We start from the raw sequence: 16,413 nt of genomic DNA, 5'->3' as shown, positions 1-16,413 counted from the left end.
TTAGTAACGGGGCTGCTCCGGGCTGGAGGGATGATACAGTAGCAGTGTTTCTTAGTAACAGGGCTGCTCCGGGCTGGAGGGATGATACAGTAGCAGTGTTTCTCAGTAACAGGGCTGCTCCGGGCTGGAGGGATGATACAGTAGCAGTGTTTCTTAGTAACAGGGCTGCTCCGGGCTGGAGGGATGATACAGTAGCAGTGTTTCTTAGTAACAGGGCTGCTCCGGGCTGGAGGGATGATACAGTAGCAGTGTTTCTTAGTAACAGGGCTGCTCCGGGCTGGAGGGATGATGCAGTAGCAGTGTTTCTTAGTAACGGGGTTGCTCCGGGCTGGAGGGATGATGCAGTAGCAGCTATGCGGATGTCAATCTAATTGAATCCAGCCCAAAGTCAGGCAACTACACACAACCTTTTAATAGGCCACAGAAACATCCCTTTTATTGGGTATCAGGGGCATGATGATGAATCCATATAATCTTGCTGAGCTAGGATTCAGATTTTTGAGTACCAAAGAAATTACATGAAAAATCTAAATATTTTAATAATATACCCATATAAGCAGAAGCACCATGGAGAGCCCTGTGGATCTAAAGAGCACCATGGAGAGCCCTGTGGATCTAAAGAGCACCATGGAGAGCCCTGTGGATCTAAAGAGCACCATGGAGAGCCCTGTGGATCTAAAGAGCACCATGGAGAGCCCTGTGGATCTAAAGAGCACCATGGAGAGCCCTGTGGATCTAAAGAGCACCATGGAGAGCCCTGTGGATCTAAAGAGCACCATGGAGAGCCCTGTGGATCTAAAGAGCACCATGGAGAGCCCTGTGGATCTAAAGAGCACCATGGAGAGCCCTGTGGATCTAAAGAGCACCATGGAGAGCCCTGTGGATCTAAAGAGCACCATGGAGAGCCCTGTGGATCTAAAGAGCACCATGGAGAGCCCTGTGGATCTAAAGAGCACCATGGAGAGCCCTGTGGATCTAAAGAGCACCATGGAGAGCCCTGTGGATCTAAAGAGCACCATGGAGAGCCCTGTGGATCTAAAGAGCACCATGGAGAGCCCTGTGGATCTAAAGAGCACCATGGAGAGCCCTGTGGATCTAAAGAGCACCATGGAGAGCCCTGTGGATCTAAAGAGCACCATGGAGAGCCCTGTGGATCTAAAGAGCACCATGGAGAGCCCTGTGGATCTAAAGAGCACCATGGAGAGCCCTGCTGATCTAAAGAGCACCATGGAGAGCCCTGTGGATCTAAAGAGCACCATGGAGAGCCCTGTGGATCTAAAGAGCACCATGGAGAGCCCTGTGGATCTAAAGAGCACCATGGAGAGCCCTGTGGATCTAAAGAGCACCATGGAGAGCCCTGCTGATCTAAAGAGCACCATGGAGAGCCCTGTGGATCTAAAGAGCACCATGGAGAGCCCTGTGGATCTAAAGAGCACCATGGAGAGCCCTGATGATCTAAAGAGCACCATGGAGAGCCCTGCTGATCTAAAGAGCACCATGGAGAGCCCTGTGGATCTAAAGAGCACCATGGAGAGCCCTGCTGATCTAAAGAGCACCATGGGGAGCCATGCAGACTCAGGCCTTGCTCCTCTGATTACTCTCAGTGTAATGAGCACTGTAGACTGAAGAGCACCATGGAGAGATAAGAGAGGGCTGTAGAATGAAGAGCACCATAGACTGAAGAGCACATTGGAGAGATAAGAGAGGGCTGTAGACTGAAGAGCACCATGGAGAGATAAGAGAGGGCTGTAGACTGAAGAGCACCATGGAGAAATAAGAGAGGGCTGTAGACTGAAGAGCACCATGGAGAGATAAGAGAGGGCTGTAGAATGAAGAGCACCATGGAGAGATAAGAGAGGGCTGTAGAATGAAGAGCACCATGGAGAGATAAGAGAGGGCTATAGACGGAAGAGCACCATGGAGAGATAAGAGAGGGCTGTAGACTGAAGAGCACCATGGAGAGATAAGAGAGGGCTATAGACGGAAGAGCACCATGGAGAGATAAGAGAGGGCTGTAGAATGAAGAGCACCATGGAGAGATAAGAGAGGGCTGTAGAATGAAGAGCACCATGGAGAGATAAGAGAGGGCTGTAGAATGAAGAGCACCATGGAGAGATAAGAGAGGGCTGTAGAATGAAGAGCATCATGGAGAGATAAGAGAGGGCTGTAGAATGAAGAACACCATGGAGAGATAAGAGAGGGCTATAGACGGAAGAGCACCATGGAGAGATAAGAGAGGGCTATAGACGGAAGAGCACCATGGAGAGATAAGAGAGGGCTGTAGACCGAAGAGCACCATGGAGAGATAAGAGAGGGCTGTAGACCGAAGAGCACCATGGAGAGATCTACAGACTGAGGCCATGTAGTGTAGATTATAATCCATTCACTTGGTTTAGCTTGTTTTCCTCATGTTGCAACACATCGCTGTTGTTGTACTGCTGTTGTAGGCTAACTACTGCATATTATAACTGCAATGTGACTAGGTACTCGAGATGATGTCCATCACTTTCCAAATGAGCTGCAACTTTGAACCTGTGAAGGAACGATTGATCTCCATGTGGCTTTTGAGCTGCGTCCAACACTTTGAAACTCTCTGTATCTAAACACATTCACTCAAACAGTCTCTCTTTGGTAGTGCAGTGAGGAGCAGGTTAGAGGGTCCAGCCCAGTCCGATGATTGTGGCCAGCAGGTAGCACATCCCTATGGTACAGGTCATTAGCATCATGGGGAAGCCTAGCCTGGAAACAACAAAAAACACAACAACACATTGTCAACATACTGTACCATGAATGACAAAACAACGACGAGCACAGACCTTATCAAGAGTGACTAGCAGACCTTATCAAGAGTGACTAGCAGTCAGTACTTTATCAAACACATATCACATTCATTGAAGGTACTGTAGACCCGTCTTTGAACTGATATCAGCAATCCCAATATCTAGACTTTATAGAGTGCAGCACCATTCTGAGTCTTTATTGTGAATTCTGATTGTAGCACCATTCTGAGTCTTTATTGTGAATTTGTAGAGTGTAATACAATTCTGGTTCTTTATTGTGAATCGATTGATTGTAGCACAATTCTGGGTCTTTGTGAATTCTGATTGTAGGTCTTTGCTGTGAATGTATAGAGTGTAACACCATTCTGAGTCTTTATTGTGAATTCTGATTGTAGCACCAGAGCCTTACACGGTTACTGCCAAATACACTGAGTGGACAAAACATTATGACCAGGTGAATCCAGACGAAAGCTGTGATCCCTTATTGAAGCCACTTGTTAAATCCATTTGAATCATTGTAGATGAAGGGGAGGAGACAGGTTAAAGAAGGGTTTTTAAGCCTTGAGACATGGATTGTGTCATTCAGAGGGTGAGTGGGCAAGACAAAATATTTATATTTATACCCCTTCACTCTTTCAATATGTTGTTACGTTACAGCCTTATTTCTAAAATTGGTATAAAAAAGTTTTGCCTCAGTCTACACACAGTACCCCATAATGACAAAGCAAAAACAGGTTTTTAGAAATGTATACAAAAACAAAATCATGAAATATTATATTTAGGTAAGTATTCAGACCCTTTACTCAGTACTTTGTTGAAGCATCTTTGGCAGCGATTACATCCCTGAGTCTTCTTCGGTATGACGCTACAAACTTGCATTTGGGGACTTTCTCCCATTCTTCTCTGCAGATCCTCTCAAGCTCTGACATGGTTGGATGCTATTTTCAGGTCATCGGCAAAGATGTTAGATCGGGTTCAAGTCCGGGTTCTGATGCGCCAGAGGGGACTGCTGATGCTCCTAACCAACTCTGCTTTTTTGTTAGTTTTTTGGGGTTGTTTGTAACTTATTTTTTTCTTATTTTGTACATAATGTTGCTGCTACCGTCTGTTATGACCGAAAATAACTTCTGCGCATCAAAACAGCGAATACTCAACTCGAACTGGAAGAATAGTTCTTCTTTAATGAGTCTGACGTGAAGGATATACTATATACTAGACGTGATATACTGCTTTCTTGGGATTGGCCCATATCCCAGTCATTTGCATAAAGAAAAGGGGGGGTCGGGCTGCCAGAGAATTCGTAGGCGAGTGAGTAAACTTCCACTGCCATTCGTTCTATTGGCCGACGTGGAACATTGGAAAATAAAATGGACGACCTACGATCAAGACTATACTACCAACGGGACATTAAAAAACTGTAATATTTTATGTTTCCCTGACAACACAGATAATATAGAACAGGCAGGACAGAGAAGCTGTGTCTGGTAAGACGAGGGTGTGTGTCTATTTGTCAATAACAGCGCGATGTCTAATATTAAAGAAGAAGAAGTCTCGAGGTACAGAGTACCTTATGATAAGCTGTAGACCACGGAATCAACTAAGAGAGTTCTGATCTATATTATTCGTAGCTGTCTATTTACCATCACAAACTGATGCTGGCACTAAGACCACACTCAACCAGCTGTATAAGGCCATATGTAATCAAGAAAACACTCATTTCTACTAGCATGTCACAAAAAAAAAATACTCGAGACCGCCTTTTTTTCCCCACACACAGAGATGCACAAAGCTCTTCCTTGCCCTCCATTTGGCAAATCTGCCCATAATTCTATCCTGCTGATTCCTGCGTACAAGCAAAAACTAAAGCAGGAAGTATCAGTGACTCGCTCAATATGGGAGTGGTCAGATGACGCGGATGCTAAGCTACAGGACTGTTTTGTACAGACTGGAATATGTTCCGCGATGGCATTGATGAGTATAACACCTCAGTCATCGGCTTCATCAATAAGTACATTGATGACGTCGTCCCCACAGTGACCGTACACACATATCCCAACCAGAAGCCATGGATTACTGGCAACATCCGCATCGAGCAAAAGGCTAGAGTTGCTGCTTTCAAGGAGCGGGACACTAATCCGGAAGCTTATGAGAAATCCTGCTATGCCCTCAGACGAACCATCAAACAGGCAAAGTGTCAATACAGAACTAAGATTGAATCCTACTATACCGGCTCTGACACTCGTCGGATGTGGCAGGGTTTGAAAACTATTACTGACACAAAGGGAAACCCAGACGCGAGCTGCCCAGTGACGCGAGCCTACCAGACGAGCTAAATGCCTTTTATGCTCGATTTGAGGCAAGCAACACTGAAGCATGCATGAGAGCACCAGCTGTTCTGGACGACTGCGTGATAACACTCTCCGTAGCCGATGTGACCAAGACCTCAAATCAAATCAAATTTTATTTTTCACATACAAATGGTTAGTAGATTAAATGCTTGTGCTTCCAGTTCCGACAATGCAGTAATAACCAACAAGTAATCTAACCTAACAATTCCACAACAACTACCTTATACACACAAGTGTAAAGGGATAAAGAATATGTACATAAAGATATATGAATGAGTGATGGTACAGAGCGGCATAGGCAAGATGCAATAGATGGTATTGAGTACAGTATATACATATGAGATGAGTAATGAAGGGTATGTAAACATAAAAGTGGTATTGTTTAAAGTGGCTAGTGATACATGTATTACATAAAGATGGCAAGATGCAGTAGATGGTATAGAGTCCAGTATATATATATGAGATGAGTAATGTAGGGTATGTAAACAAAGTGGCATAGTTTAAAGTGGCTAGTGATACATGTATTACATAAAGATGCAGTAGATGATATAGAGTACGGTATATACATATGAGGATACCGATTAATCTGCCAATTTTTTTATATTCTTTTATTTGTAATAATGACAATTACAACAATACTGAATGAACACTTATTTTAACTTAATATAATAGATCAATAAAATCAATTTAGCCTCAAGTAAATAATGAAACATGTTCAATTTGGTTTAAATAATGCAAAAACAAAGTGTTGGAGAAGCAAGTAAAAGTGCAATATGTGCTATGTAAGAAAGCTAACGTTTCAGTTCCTTGCTCAGAACATGAGTCATCAATATGACTCAACATGAGTCATCAATATTCCCAGGTAACAACTTTTAGGTTGTAGTTATTATAGGAATTATAGGACTATTTCCCTCTATACCATTTGTATTTCATTAACCTTTGACTGTTGGATGTTCTTATAGGCACTTTAGTATTGCCAGTGTAACAGTATAGTTTCCGTCCCTCTCCTCGCTCCCCCCTGGGCTCGAACCAGCAACACAACGACAACAGCCACCATCGAAGCAGCGTTACCCATGCAGAGCAAGGGGAACAACTACTAGAAGGCTCAGAGCGAGTGACGTTTGAGACGCTATTAGCGCACGCTAACTAGCTAGCCATTTCACTTCGGTTACACCAGCCTCATCTCGGGAGTTGATAGGCTTGAAGTCATAAACAGCGCAATGCTCGACGCACAACGAAGAGCTGCTGGCAAAACGCACGAAAGTGCTGTTTAAATGAATGTTCACGCCCCTGCTTCTACCTACCACCTCTCAGTCAGATTATATGCAACGCAGGACACGCTAGATAATATCTTCAACCATGTGTAGTTAACTAGTGTTTATGATTGATTGTTTTTTATAAGATAAGTTTAATGCTAGCTAGCAACTTACCTTGGCTTACTGCATTCGCGTAACAGGCAGGCTCTTCGTGGAGTGCAACGAGAGAGGCAGGTCGTTATTGCTTTGGACTAGTTAACTGTAAGGTTGCAAGAATAGATACCCCGAGCTGACAAGGTAAAAATCTGTTGTTCTGCCCCTGAACGAGGCAGTTAACCCACCGTTCCTAGGCCGTCATTGAAAATAAGAATGTGTTCTTAACTGACTTGCCTAGTTAAATAAATTGCAAATTGGCACCCAAAAATACAGATTTCCGATTGTTATGGAAACTTGAAATCGGCCCTAATTAATCGGCCATTCCGATTAATCGGTCGACCTCTACTTGTTACTGATAAATATGTAAGAGAATGACAGTACATAGTGGCAGAATGAATTACCCTACTAGGTCTACTGTAAGAGTTAGGGTTAGTCTACACCAGGGCTATTCAACTCGGACCCTACCAGGTCTACTGTAAGAGTTAGGGTTAGTCTACACCAGGGTTATTCAACTCTGACCCTACCAGGTCTACTGGTTAGTCTACACCAGGGGTATTCAACTCTGACCCTACCAGGTCTACTGTAAGAGTTAGGGTTAGTCTACACCAGGGGTATTCAACTCTGACCCTACCAGGTCTACTGTAAGAGTTAAGGTTAGTCTAGACCAGGGGTATTCAACTCTGACCCTACCAGGTCTACTGGTTAGTCTACACCAGGGCTATTCAACTCTGACCCTACCAGGTCTACTGTAAGAGTTAGGGTTAGTCTACACCAGGGGTATTCAACTCTGACCCTACCAGGTCTACTGTAAGAGTTAGGGTTAGTCTACACCAGGGGTATTCAACTCTGACCCTACCAGGTCTACTGTAAGAGTTAGGGTTAGTCTACACCAGGGCTATTCAACAGTTCTAAATCAGTGCTTGTTTAGAAGGGAATCACCCACCTGGTGTCCCAGGTCTAAATCAGTACCTGATTAGAGGGGAATCACCCACCTGGTGTCCCAGGTCTAAATCAGTACCTGATTAGAGGGGAATCACCCACCTGGTGTCCCAGGTCTAAATCAGTCCCTGATTAGAGGGGAATCACCCACCTGGTGTCACAGGTATTAATCAGTCCCTGATTAGAGGGGAATCACCCACCTGGTGTCCCAGGTCTAAATCAGGCCCTGATTAGAGGGAAATCACCCACCTGGTGTCCCAGGTCTAAATCAGTCCCTGATTAGAGGGGAATCACCCACCTGGTGTCCCAGGTCTAAATCAGGCCCTGATTAGACGGGAATCACCCACCTGGTGTCCCAGGTCTAAATCAGTCCCTGATTAGAGGGAAATCACCCACCTGGTGTCCCAGGTCTAAATCAGTCCCTGATTAGAGGGGAATCACCCACCTGGTGTCCCAGGTCTAAACCAGGCCCTGATTAGAGGGAATCACCCACCTGGTGTCCCAGGTCTAAACCAGGCCCTGATTAGAGGGGAATCACCCACCTGGTGTCCCAGGTCTAAACCAGTCGCTGATTAGAGGGGAATCACACAGCAGTGGAATTGGAGGTCCAGAGGTCAGTTTGAAGGTCCTATGGACACATGGTGGCTTGGTGGGCCAGACTGAGCCACCACAGCAGCAATATTTGTTACCTGTTGCCACACGAAAAGGGCAACCAGTGAAGAACAAACAACATTCTAAAAACAACCTACACTGCGTGACCAAAATGTGGAAACCTGCTCGACGAACATCTCATTCTGAAATCATGGTTATTAATATGGAGTTGGTCCCCCTACCTTTGCTGTCACAACAGCCTCCACTCTTCTGGGAAGGCTTTCCACTTGATGTTGGAACATTGCTGCTATAACAGCCTCCACTCTTCTGGGAAGGCTTTCCACTAGATGTTGGAACATTGCTGCTATAACAGCCTCCACTCTTCTGGGAAGGCTTTCCACTAGATGTTGGAACATTGCTGCTATAACAGCCTCCACTCTTCTGGGAAGGCTTTCCCCTAGATGTTGGAACATTGCTGCTATAACAGCCTCCGCTCTTCTGGGAAGGCTTTTCACTAGATGTTGGAACATTGCTGCTATAACAGCCTCCACTCTTCTGGGATGCGTTCCACTAGATGTTGGAACATTGCTGCTATTACAGCCTCCACTCTTCTGGGAAGGGCTTTCCACTAGATGTTGGAACATTGCTGCTATAACAGCCTCCACTCTTCTGGGATGCGTTCCACTAGATGTTGGAACATTGCTGCTATAACAGCCTCCACTCTTCTGGGAAGGCTTTCCACTAGATGTTGGAACATTGCTGCTATAACAGCCTCCACTCTTCTGGGAAGGCTTTCCACTAGATGTTGGAACATTGCTGCTATAACAGCCTCCACTCTTCTGGGAAGGCTTTCCACTAGATGTTGGAACATTGCTGCTATAACAGCCTCCACTCTTCTGGGAAGGCTTTCCACTAGATGTTGGAACATTGCTGCTATAACAGCCTCCACTCTTCTGGGAAGGCTTTCCATTAGATATTCAAACATTGCTGCGGGGACTTGTTTCCATTTAGTCACAAGGTGAGTTTGGCCACTGATGTTGGGCGATTAGGCCTGGCTCGTAGTCAGCGTTCCAATTCATTACAATGGTGTTTGATGGGGTCGAGGTCAAGTTTCTGTGAAGGCCATTCAAGTTCTTCCATACTGATCTCGACAAACCATTTCTGTATGGACCTTGCTTTGTGCACGGGGGCATTGTCATTCTGAAACAGGAAAGGGCCTTCCCCAAACTGTTGCCACAAAGTTGGAAGCACAGAATCGTCTAGAATGTCATTGTATGCTGTAGTGTTAAGATTTCACTTCACTGAAACTAAGAGGCCCTTTTTTACACGCTACACGCTTCATCACTCAGTGGTCCTGTTCTGTGAGCTTGTATGGCCTACCACTTCGCGGCTGAGCCTTTGTTGCTCCTAGAAGGCCATTCTACTGAGCTCTAAAGGAAGGCCATTCTACTGAGCTCTAAAGGAAGGTCATTCTACTGAGCTCTAAAGGAAGGCCATTCTACTGAGCTCTAAAGGAAGGCCATTCTACTGAGCTCTAAAGGAAGGCCATTCTACTGAGCTCTAAAGGAAGGCCATTCTACTGAGCTCTAAAGGAAGGCCATTCTACTGAGCTCTAAAGGAAGGCTATTCTACTGAGCTCTAAAGGAAGGCCATTCTACTGAGCTCTAAAGGAAGGCCATTCTACTGAGCTCTAAAGGAAGGCCATTCTACTGAGCTCTAAAGGAAGGTCATTCTACTGAGCTCTAAAGGAAGGCCATTCTACTGAGCTCTAAAGGAAGGTTATTCTACTGAGCTCTAAAGGAAGGTCATTCTACTGGTTTCTAAAGGAAGGCCATTCTACTGAGCTCTAAAGGAAAGCCATTCTACTGAGCTCTAAAAGAAGGCCATTCTACTGAGCTCTAAAGGAAGGCCATTCTACTGAGCTCTAAAGGAAGGCCATTCTACTGGGCTCTAAAGGAAGGCCATTCTACTGCCAATGTTTGTCTATGGAGATTGTATACACCTGGGTTTGGCTGAAATAGCCGAATCCACATACTGTATAGATGGTGTATACTAATCACATACTGTATAGATGGTGTATACTAATCACATACTGTATAGATAGTGTATACTAATCACATACTGTATAGATAGTGTATACTAATCACATACTGTATAGATAGTGTATACTAATCACATACTGTATAGATAGTGTATACTAGTCACATACTGTATAGATAGTGTATACTAATCACATACTGTATAGATAGTGTATACTAATCACATACTGTATAGATAGTGTATACTAATCACATACTGTATAGATCGTGTATACTAGTCACATACTGTATAGATAGTGTATACTAATCACATACTGTATAGATGGTGTATACTAGTCACATACTGTATAGATGGTGTATACTAATCACATACTGTATAGATAGTGTATACTAGTCACATACTGTATAGATGGTGTATACTAATCACATACTGTATAGATAGTGTATACTAGTCACATACTGTATAGATAGTGTATACTAATCACATACTGTATAGATAGTGTATACTAGTCACATACTGTATAGATAGTGTATACTAGTCACATACTGTATAGATAGTGTATACTAATCACATACTGTATAGATAGTGTATACTAATCACATACTGTATAGATAGTGTATACTAATCACATACTGTATAGATAGTGTATACTAATCACATACTGTATAGATGGTGTATACTAATCACATACTGTATAGATAGTGTATACTAATCACATACTGTATAGATAGTGTATACTAGTCACATACTGTATAGATAGTGTATACTAATCACATACTGTATAGATAGTGTATACTAGTCACATACTGTATAGATAGTGTATACTAGTCACATACTGTATAGATAGTGTATACTAGTCACATACTGTATAGATAGTGTATACTAGTCACATACTGTATAGATAGTGTATACTAATCACATACTGTATAGATAGTGTATACTAATCACATACTGTATAGATAGTGTATACTAGTCACATACTGTATAGATAGTGTATACTAGTCACATACTGTATAGATGGTGTATACTAGTCACATACTGTATAGATAGTGTATACTAATCACATACTGTATAGATAGTGTATACTAATCACATACTGTATAGATAGTGTATACTAATCACATACTGTATAGATAGTGTATACTAGTCACATACTGTATAGATAGTGTATACTAATCACATACTGTATAGATAGTGTATACTAATCACATACTGTATAGATAGTGTATACTAATCACATACTGTATAGATAGTGTATACTAATCACATACTGTATAGATAGTGTATACTAATCACATACTGTATAGATAGTGTATACTAGTCACATACTGTATAGATAGTGTATACTAGTCACATACTGTATAGATAGTGTATACTAATCTGTTTATTTATTTTCTCTTTCATACTTCGACTATTTAACACATCTTTGAAATGTCTATATTCTCTTCAAACGTTTGTGGGTGTAATGTTTACCGTTAATTTCTATTTCCCTTGTTTATTTAACTTTTGTTTGTCTATTTCACTTGCTTTGGCAATGTAAACATGTTTCCGATGCCAAAAAAGAGACAAGAGAGAGAGACAGAGAGAGAGAGCGGGGTAGAGGGAGAGAGAGAGAGACCGAGAGAGAGAGAGAGAGAGACAGAGAGAGACAGAGAGAGGCAGACAGAGAGAGGCAGACAGAGAGAGAGAGCGGTAGAGAGACAGAGAGACAGAGAGAGACAGAGAGAGACAGAGAGAGAGACAGAGAGAGAGAGAGAGAGAGAGACAGAGACAGAGACAGAGACAGAGACAGAGACAGAGAGAGGCAGAGACAGAGAGAGAGAGAGAGAGAGAGAGAGACAGAGAGAGAGAGAGAGAGACGGAGAGAGAGAGAGAGACAGAGAGAGAGAGAGACCGAGAGAGAGACAGAGACAGATAGACAGAGAGCGTGCAAATGGGAGAGTGAGAGAGGGGGGGGGGCTTACAACAAGAGAGCTCTCCAAACACCCGTATTGCTCAAAGCAAGATCTCTGTGTTTCAGTTCGGAATACACCTGTGTAGGAACCTGATCCAGATGGACCTGTGCCATAGAACTATCCCATAGCCAGTCTGCAGTGCCAGTCTGGTCAGCTTGCCCAGGTGGGCCACATGTAATTACATGGACTCTTATTACGCCAGTGAGACAGAGCAGGGATCCAAGCCATGATGCAACACTAACACAACGCTACTTAACACCGTAGCTATGAATACAATGAAGGAGAAACTGGGTCAATATTAATTCCCATGCACTATATGAATGGTCTGTTCAATCAAACTCAGGACCCACAGCACTGCTCTCCTGTCCTGTCCTGTCCTGTCCTGTCCGTCTGTCTGTCTGTTACACTTTCTGATGACATTACAACTAAACACAGCTGTCAACGTTATACTATGTCAGTAGTCCGTGTCAGTAGCCCGTGTCAGTAGCCTGTGTCAGTAGTCCGTGTCAGTAGCCCGTGTCAGTAGCCCGTGTCAGTAGCCCGTTTCAGTATGTCAGTAGCCTGAGTCAGTAGCCCGTGTCAGTAGTCCGTGTCAGTAGCCTGTGTCAGTAGCCCGTGTCGGTAGCCCGTGTCAGTAGCCTGTGTCAGTAGTCCGTGTCAGTAGCCTGTTTCAGTATGTCAGTAGCCCGTGTCAGTAGTCCGTGTCAGTAGTCCATGTCAGTAGTCCATGTCAGTAGTCCGTGTCAGTAGCCCATGTCAGTACCCCGTATCAGTAGCCCGTGTCAGTAGCCCGTGTCAGTAGTCCGTGTCAGTAGTCCGTGTCAGTAGTCCGTGTCAGTAGCCTGTGTCAGTAGCCCGTGTCGGTAGCCCGTGTCAGTAGCATGTGTCAGTAGTCCGTGTCAGTAGCCCGTGTCAGTAGTCCGTGTCTGTAGTCCGTGTCAGTAGCCCGTGTCAGTAGCCCGTGTCAGTAGCCCGTGTCAGTAGTCCGTGTCAGTAGCCCGTGTCAGTAGCCTGTTTCAGTATGTCAGTAGCCCGTGTCAGTAGCCTGTTTCAGTATGTCAGTAGTCCGTGTCAGTAGCCTGTTTCAGTATGTCAGTAGCCCGTGTCAGTAGTCCGTGTCAGTAGCCTGTTTCAGTATGTCAGTAGCCCGTGTCAGTAGCCCGTGTCAGTAGCCTGTGTCAGTAGCCTGTGTCAGCAGTCCGTGTCAGTAGCCTGTTTCAGTATGTCAGTAGCCCGTGTCAGTAGCCTGTTTCAGTATGTCAGTAGTCCGTGTCAGTAGCCTGCAAACTTTCTACTATTAAACTCGGACAAAACAGAGATGCTTGTTCTAGGTCCCAAGAAACAAAGAGATCTTCTGTTGAATCTGACAATTAATCTTAATGGTTGTACAGTCGTCTCAAATAAAACTGTGAAGGACCTCGGCGTTACTCTGGACCCTGATCTCTCTTTTGAAGAACATATCAAGACCATTTCAAGGACAGCTTTTTTCCATCTACGTAACATTGCAAAAATCAGAAACTTTCTGTCCAAAAATGATGCAGAAAAATTCATCCATGCTTTTGTCACTTCTAGGTTAGACTACTGCAATGCTCTATTTTCCGACTACCCGGATAAAGCACTAAATAAACTTCAGTTAGTGCTAAATACGGCTGCTAGAATCCTGACTAGAACCAAAAAATTTGATCATATTACTCCAGTGCAAGCCTCTACACTGGCTTCCTGTCAAAGCAAGGGCTGATTTCAAGGTTTTACTGCTAACCTACAAAGCATTACATGGGCTTGCTCCTACCTATCTCTCTGATTTGGTCCTGCCGTACATACCTACACGTACGCCACGGTCACAAGACGCAGGCCTCCTAATTGTCCCTAGAATTTCTAAGCAAACAGCTGGAGGCAGGGCTTTCTCCTATAGAGCTCCATTTTTATGGAACGGTCTGCCTACCCATGTCAGAGACGCAAACTCGGTCTCAACCTTTAAGTCTTTACTGAAGACTCATCTCTTCAGTGGGTCATATGATTGAGTGTAGTCTGGCCCAGGAGTGGGAAGGTGAACGGAAAGGCTCTGGAGCAACGAACCGCCCTTGCTGTCTCTGCCTGGCCGGTTCCCCTCTTTCCACTGGGATTCTCTGCCTCTAACCCTATTACAGGGGCTGAGTCACTGGCTTGCTGGGGCTCTCTCATGCCGTCCCTGGAGGGGGTGCGTCACCTGAGTGGGTTGATTCACTGTTGTGGTCATCCTGTCTGGGTTGGCGCCCCCCCCCCTTGGGTTGTGCCGTGGCGGAGATCTTTGTGGGCTATACTCAGCCTTGTCTCAGGATGGTAAGTTGGTGGTTGAAGATATCCCTCTAGTGGTGTGGGGGCTGTGCTTTGGCAAAGTGGGTGGGGTTATATCCTTCCTGTTTGGCCCTGTCCGGGGGTGTCCTCGGATGGGGCCACAGTGTCTCCTGACCCCTCCTGTCTCAGCCTCCAAGTATTTATGCTGCAGTAGTTTATGTGTCGGGGGGCTGGGGTCAGTTTGTTATATCTGGAGTACTTCTCCTGTCCTATTCGGTGTCCTGTGTGAATCTAAGTGTGCATTCTCTAATTCTCTCCTTCTCTCTTTCTTTCTCTCTCTCGGAGGACCTGAGCCCTAGGACCATGCCCCAGGACTACCTGACATGATGACTCCTTGCTGTCCCCAGTCCACCTGGCCATGCTGCTGCTCCAGTTTCAACTTCCACCTGACTGTGCTGCTGCTCTAGTTTCAACTGTTCTGCCTTATTATTATTCGACCATGCTGGTCATTTATGAACATTTGAACATCTTGGCCATGTTCTGTTATAATCTCCACCCGGCACAGCCAGAAGAGGACTGGCCACCCCACATAGCCTGGTTCCTCTCTAGGTTTCTTCCTAGGTATTGGCCTTTCTAGGGAGTTTTTCCTAGCCACCGTGCTTCTACACCTGCATTGCTTGCTGTTTGGGGTTTTAGGCTGGGTTTCTGTACAGCACTTTGAGATATCAGCTGATGTACGAAGGGCTATATAAATACATTTGATTTGATTTGATTTGATTTGTAGGTAGAGAGGTAGAGAGGTAAATAGGTAGGTAGGTAGGTAGGTAGAGAGGTAGGTAGATAGAGAGGTAGGTAGATAGAGAGGTAGGTAGGTAGGTAGATAGAGAGGTAGGTAGGTAGGTAGAGAGGTAAATAGGTAGGTAGGTAGGTAGATAGAGAGGTAGGTAGAGAGGTAGGTAGATAGATAGGCAGGTAGGTAGGTAGAGAGGTAGAGAGGTAAATAGGTAGGTAGGTAGGTAGGTAGAGAGGTAGAGAGGTAGGTAGGTAGGTAGGTAGGTAGATAGATAGGCAGGGAGGTAGGTAGAGAGGTAGAGAGGTAGAGAGGTAGGTAGGTAGGTAGATAGATAGGCAGGTAGGTAGGTAGAGAGGTAGAGAGGTAAATAGGTAGGTAGGTAGGTAGGTAGGTAGGTAGGTAGAGAGGTAGGTAGGTAGACAGGTAGGTAGATAGATAGGCAGGTAGGTAGGTAGAGAGGTAAATAGGTAGGTAGGTAGGTAGGTAGGTAGGTAGGTAGGTAGGTAGGTAGGTAGGTAGGTAGGTAGGTAGGTAGGTAGGTAGGTAGGTAGAGAGGTAGGTAGGTAGAGCTTGCTGTTTGGGGTTTTAGGCTGGGTTTCTGTACAGCACTTTGAGATATCAGCTGATGTACGAAGGGCTATATAAATACATTTGATTTGATTTGTTTCAGTATGTCAGTAGCCCGTGTCAGTAACCCGTGTCAGTAGTCCGTGTCAGTAGCCTGTTTTAGCATGTCAGTAGCCTGTGTCAGTAGCCTGTGTCAGTAGCCTGTGTCAGTAGCCTGTGTCAGTAGCCTGTGTCAGTAGCCTGTGTCAGTAGCCTGTGTCAGTAGCCTGTGTCAGTATGTTAAGTATGTTAAGTACAGCTCCCCTGTGTTATGGGTATTGAAGCGTCATTGTGAGTTTCATGTGATCACACCGTTAGAGACAAAAGTCTACAATTCTAATGACAAGCTACGGTACCGAGCTGTCACTACCCAGCAAACTGCCAACATTCCCAGAACATTAGCTAAGATTCCCATTAAGTTATATTTAAAGGTTGGAACGTTCTCCTAACATCTGTAGCAGTCACCACAGAACATTCCCCAAACGTTGTCATTACGTTTCCAGGTAATGTTAATGGCACAACGTACCAGTAACGTTTTTAAGTCCATACATAATGTGCAATAAAAGGGGATCTGAGAAAACAGTACAGGAACGTTCTGCTAACGTTGATGGAGACGTTATTTAAAAAAACGCCCATAACAACAAGCAGGGAAGATTCCCACAATGCTCTCACAAA

General features: G+C 44.5%; 1 protein-coding gene across 1 annotated transcript in view; it reads right to left on the bottom strand.

The window, feature by feature from the left end:
- Window positions 1–408: 408 nt before the first annotated feature.
- The window catches only part of oca2 (oculocutaneous albinism II), a 106,231-nt gene continuing 90,226 nt past the window's right edge, over window positions 409–16,413 (bottom strand). Inside the window, exon 9 of the mRNA XM_031838020.1 lies at window positions 409–2,739. Coding sequence (XP_031693880.1) covers window positions 2,652–2,739 — 88 coding nt within the window. The 3' untranslated portion in view covers window positions 409–2,651. The remainder of the gene's footprint in view (window positions 2,740–16,413) is intronic.

The sequence above is a fragment of the Oncorhynchus kisutch genome, linkage group LG13 (genome assembly GCF_002021735.2).
Source record: "Oncorhynchus kisutch isolate 150728-3 linkage group LG13, Okis_V2, whole genome shotgun sequence".
Lineage (NCBI taxonomy): Eukaryota > Metazoa > Chordata > Actinopteri > Salmoniformes > Salmonidae > Oncorhynchus > Oncorhynchus kisutch.
Note: the sequence above shows the minus strand (reverse complement) of the source record. Positions and strands in the feature narration are given on the sequence as shown.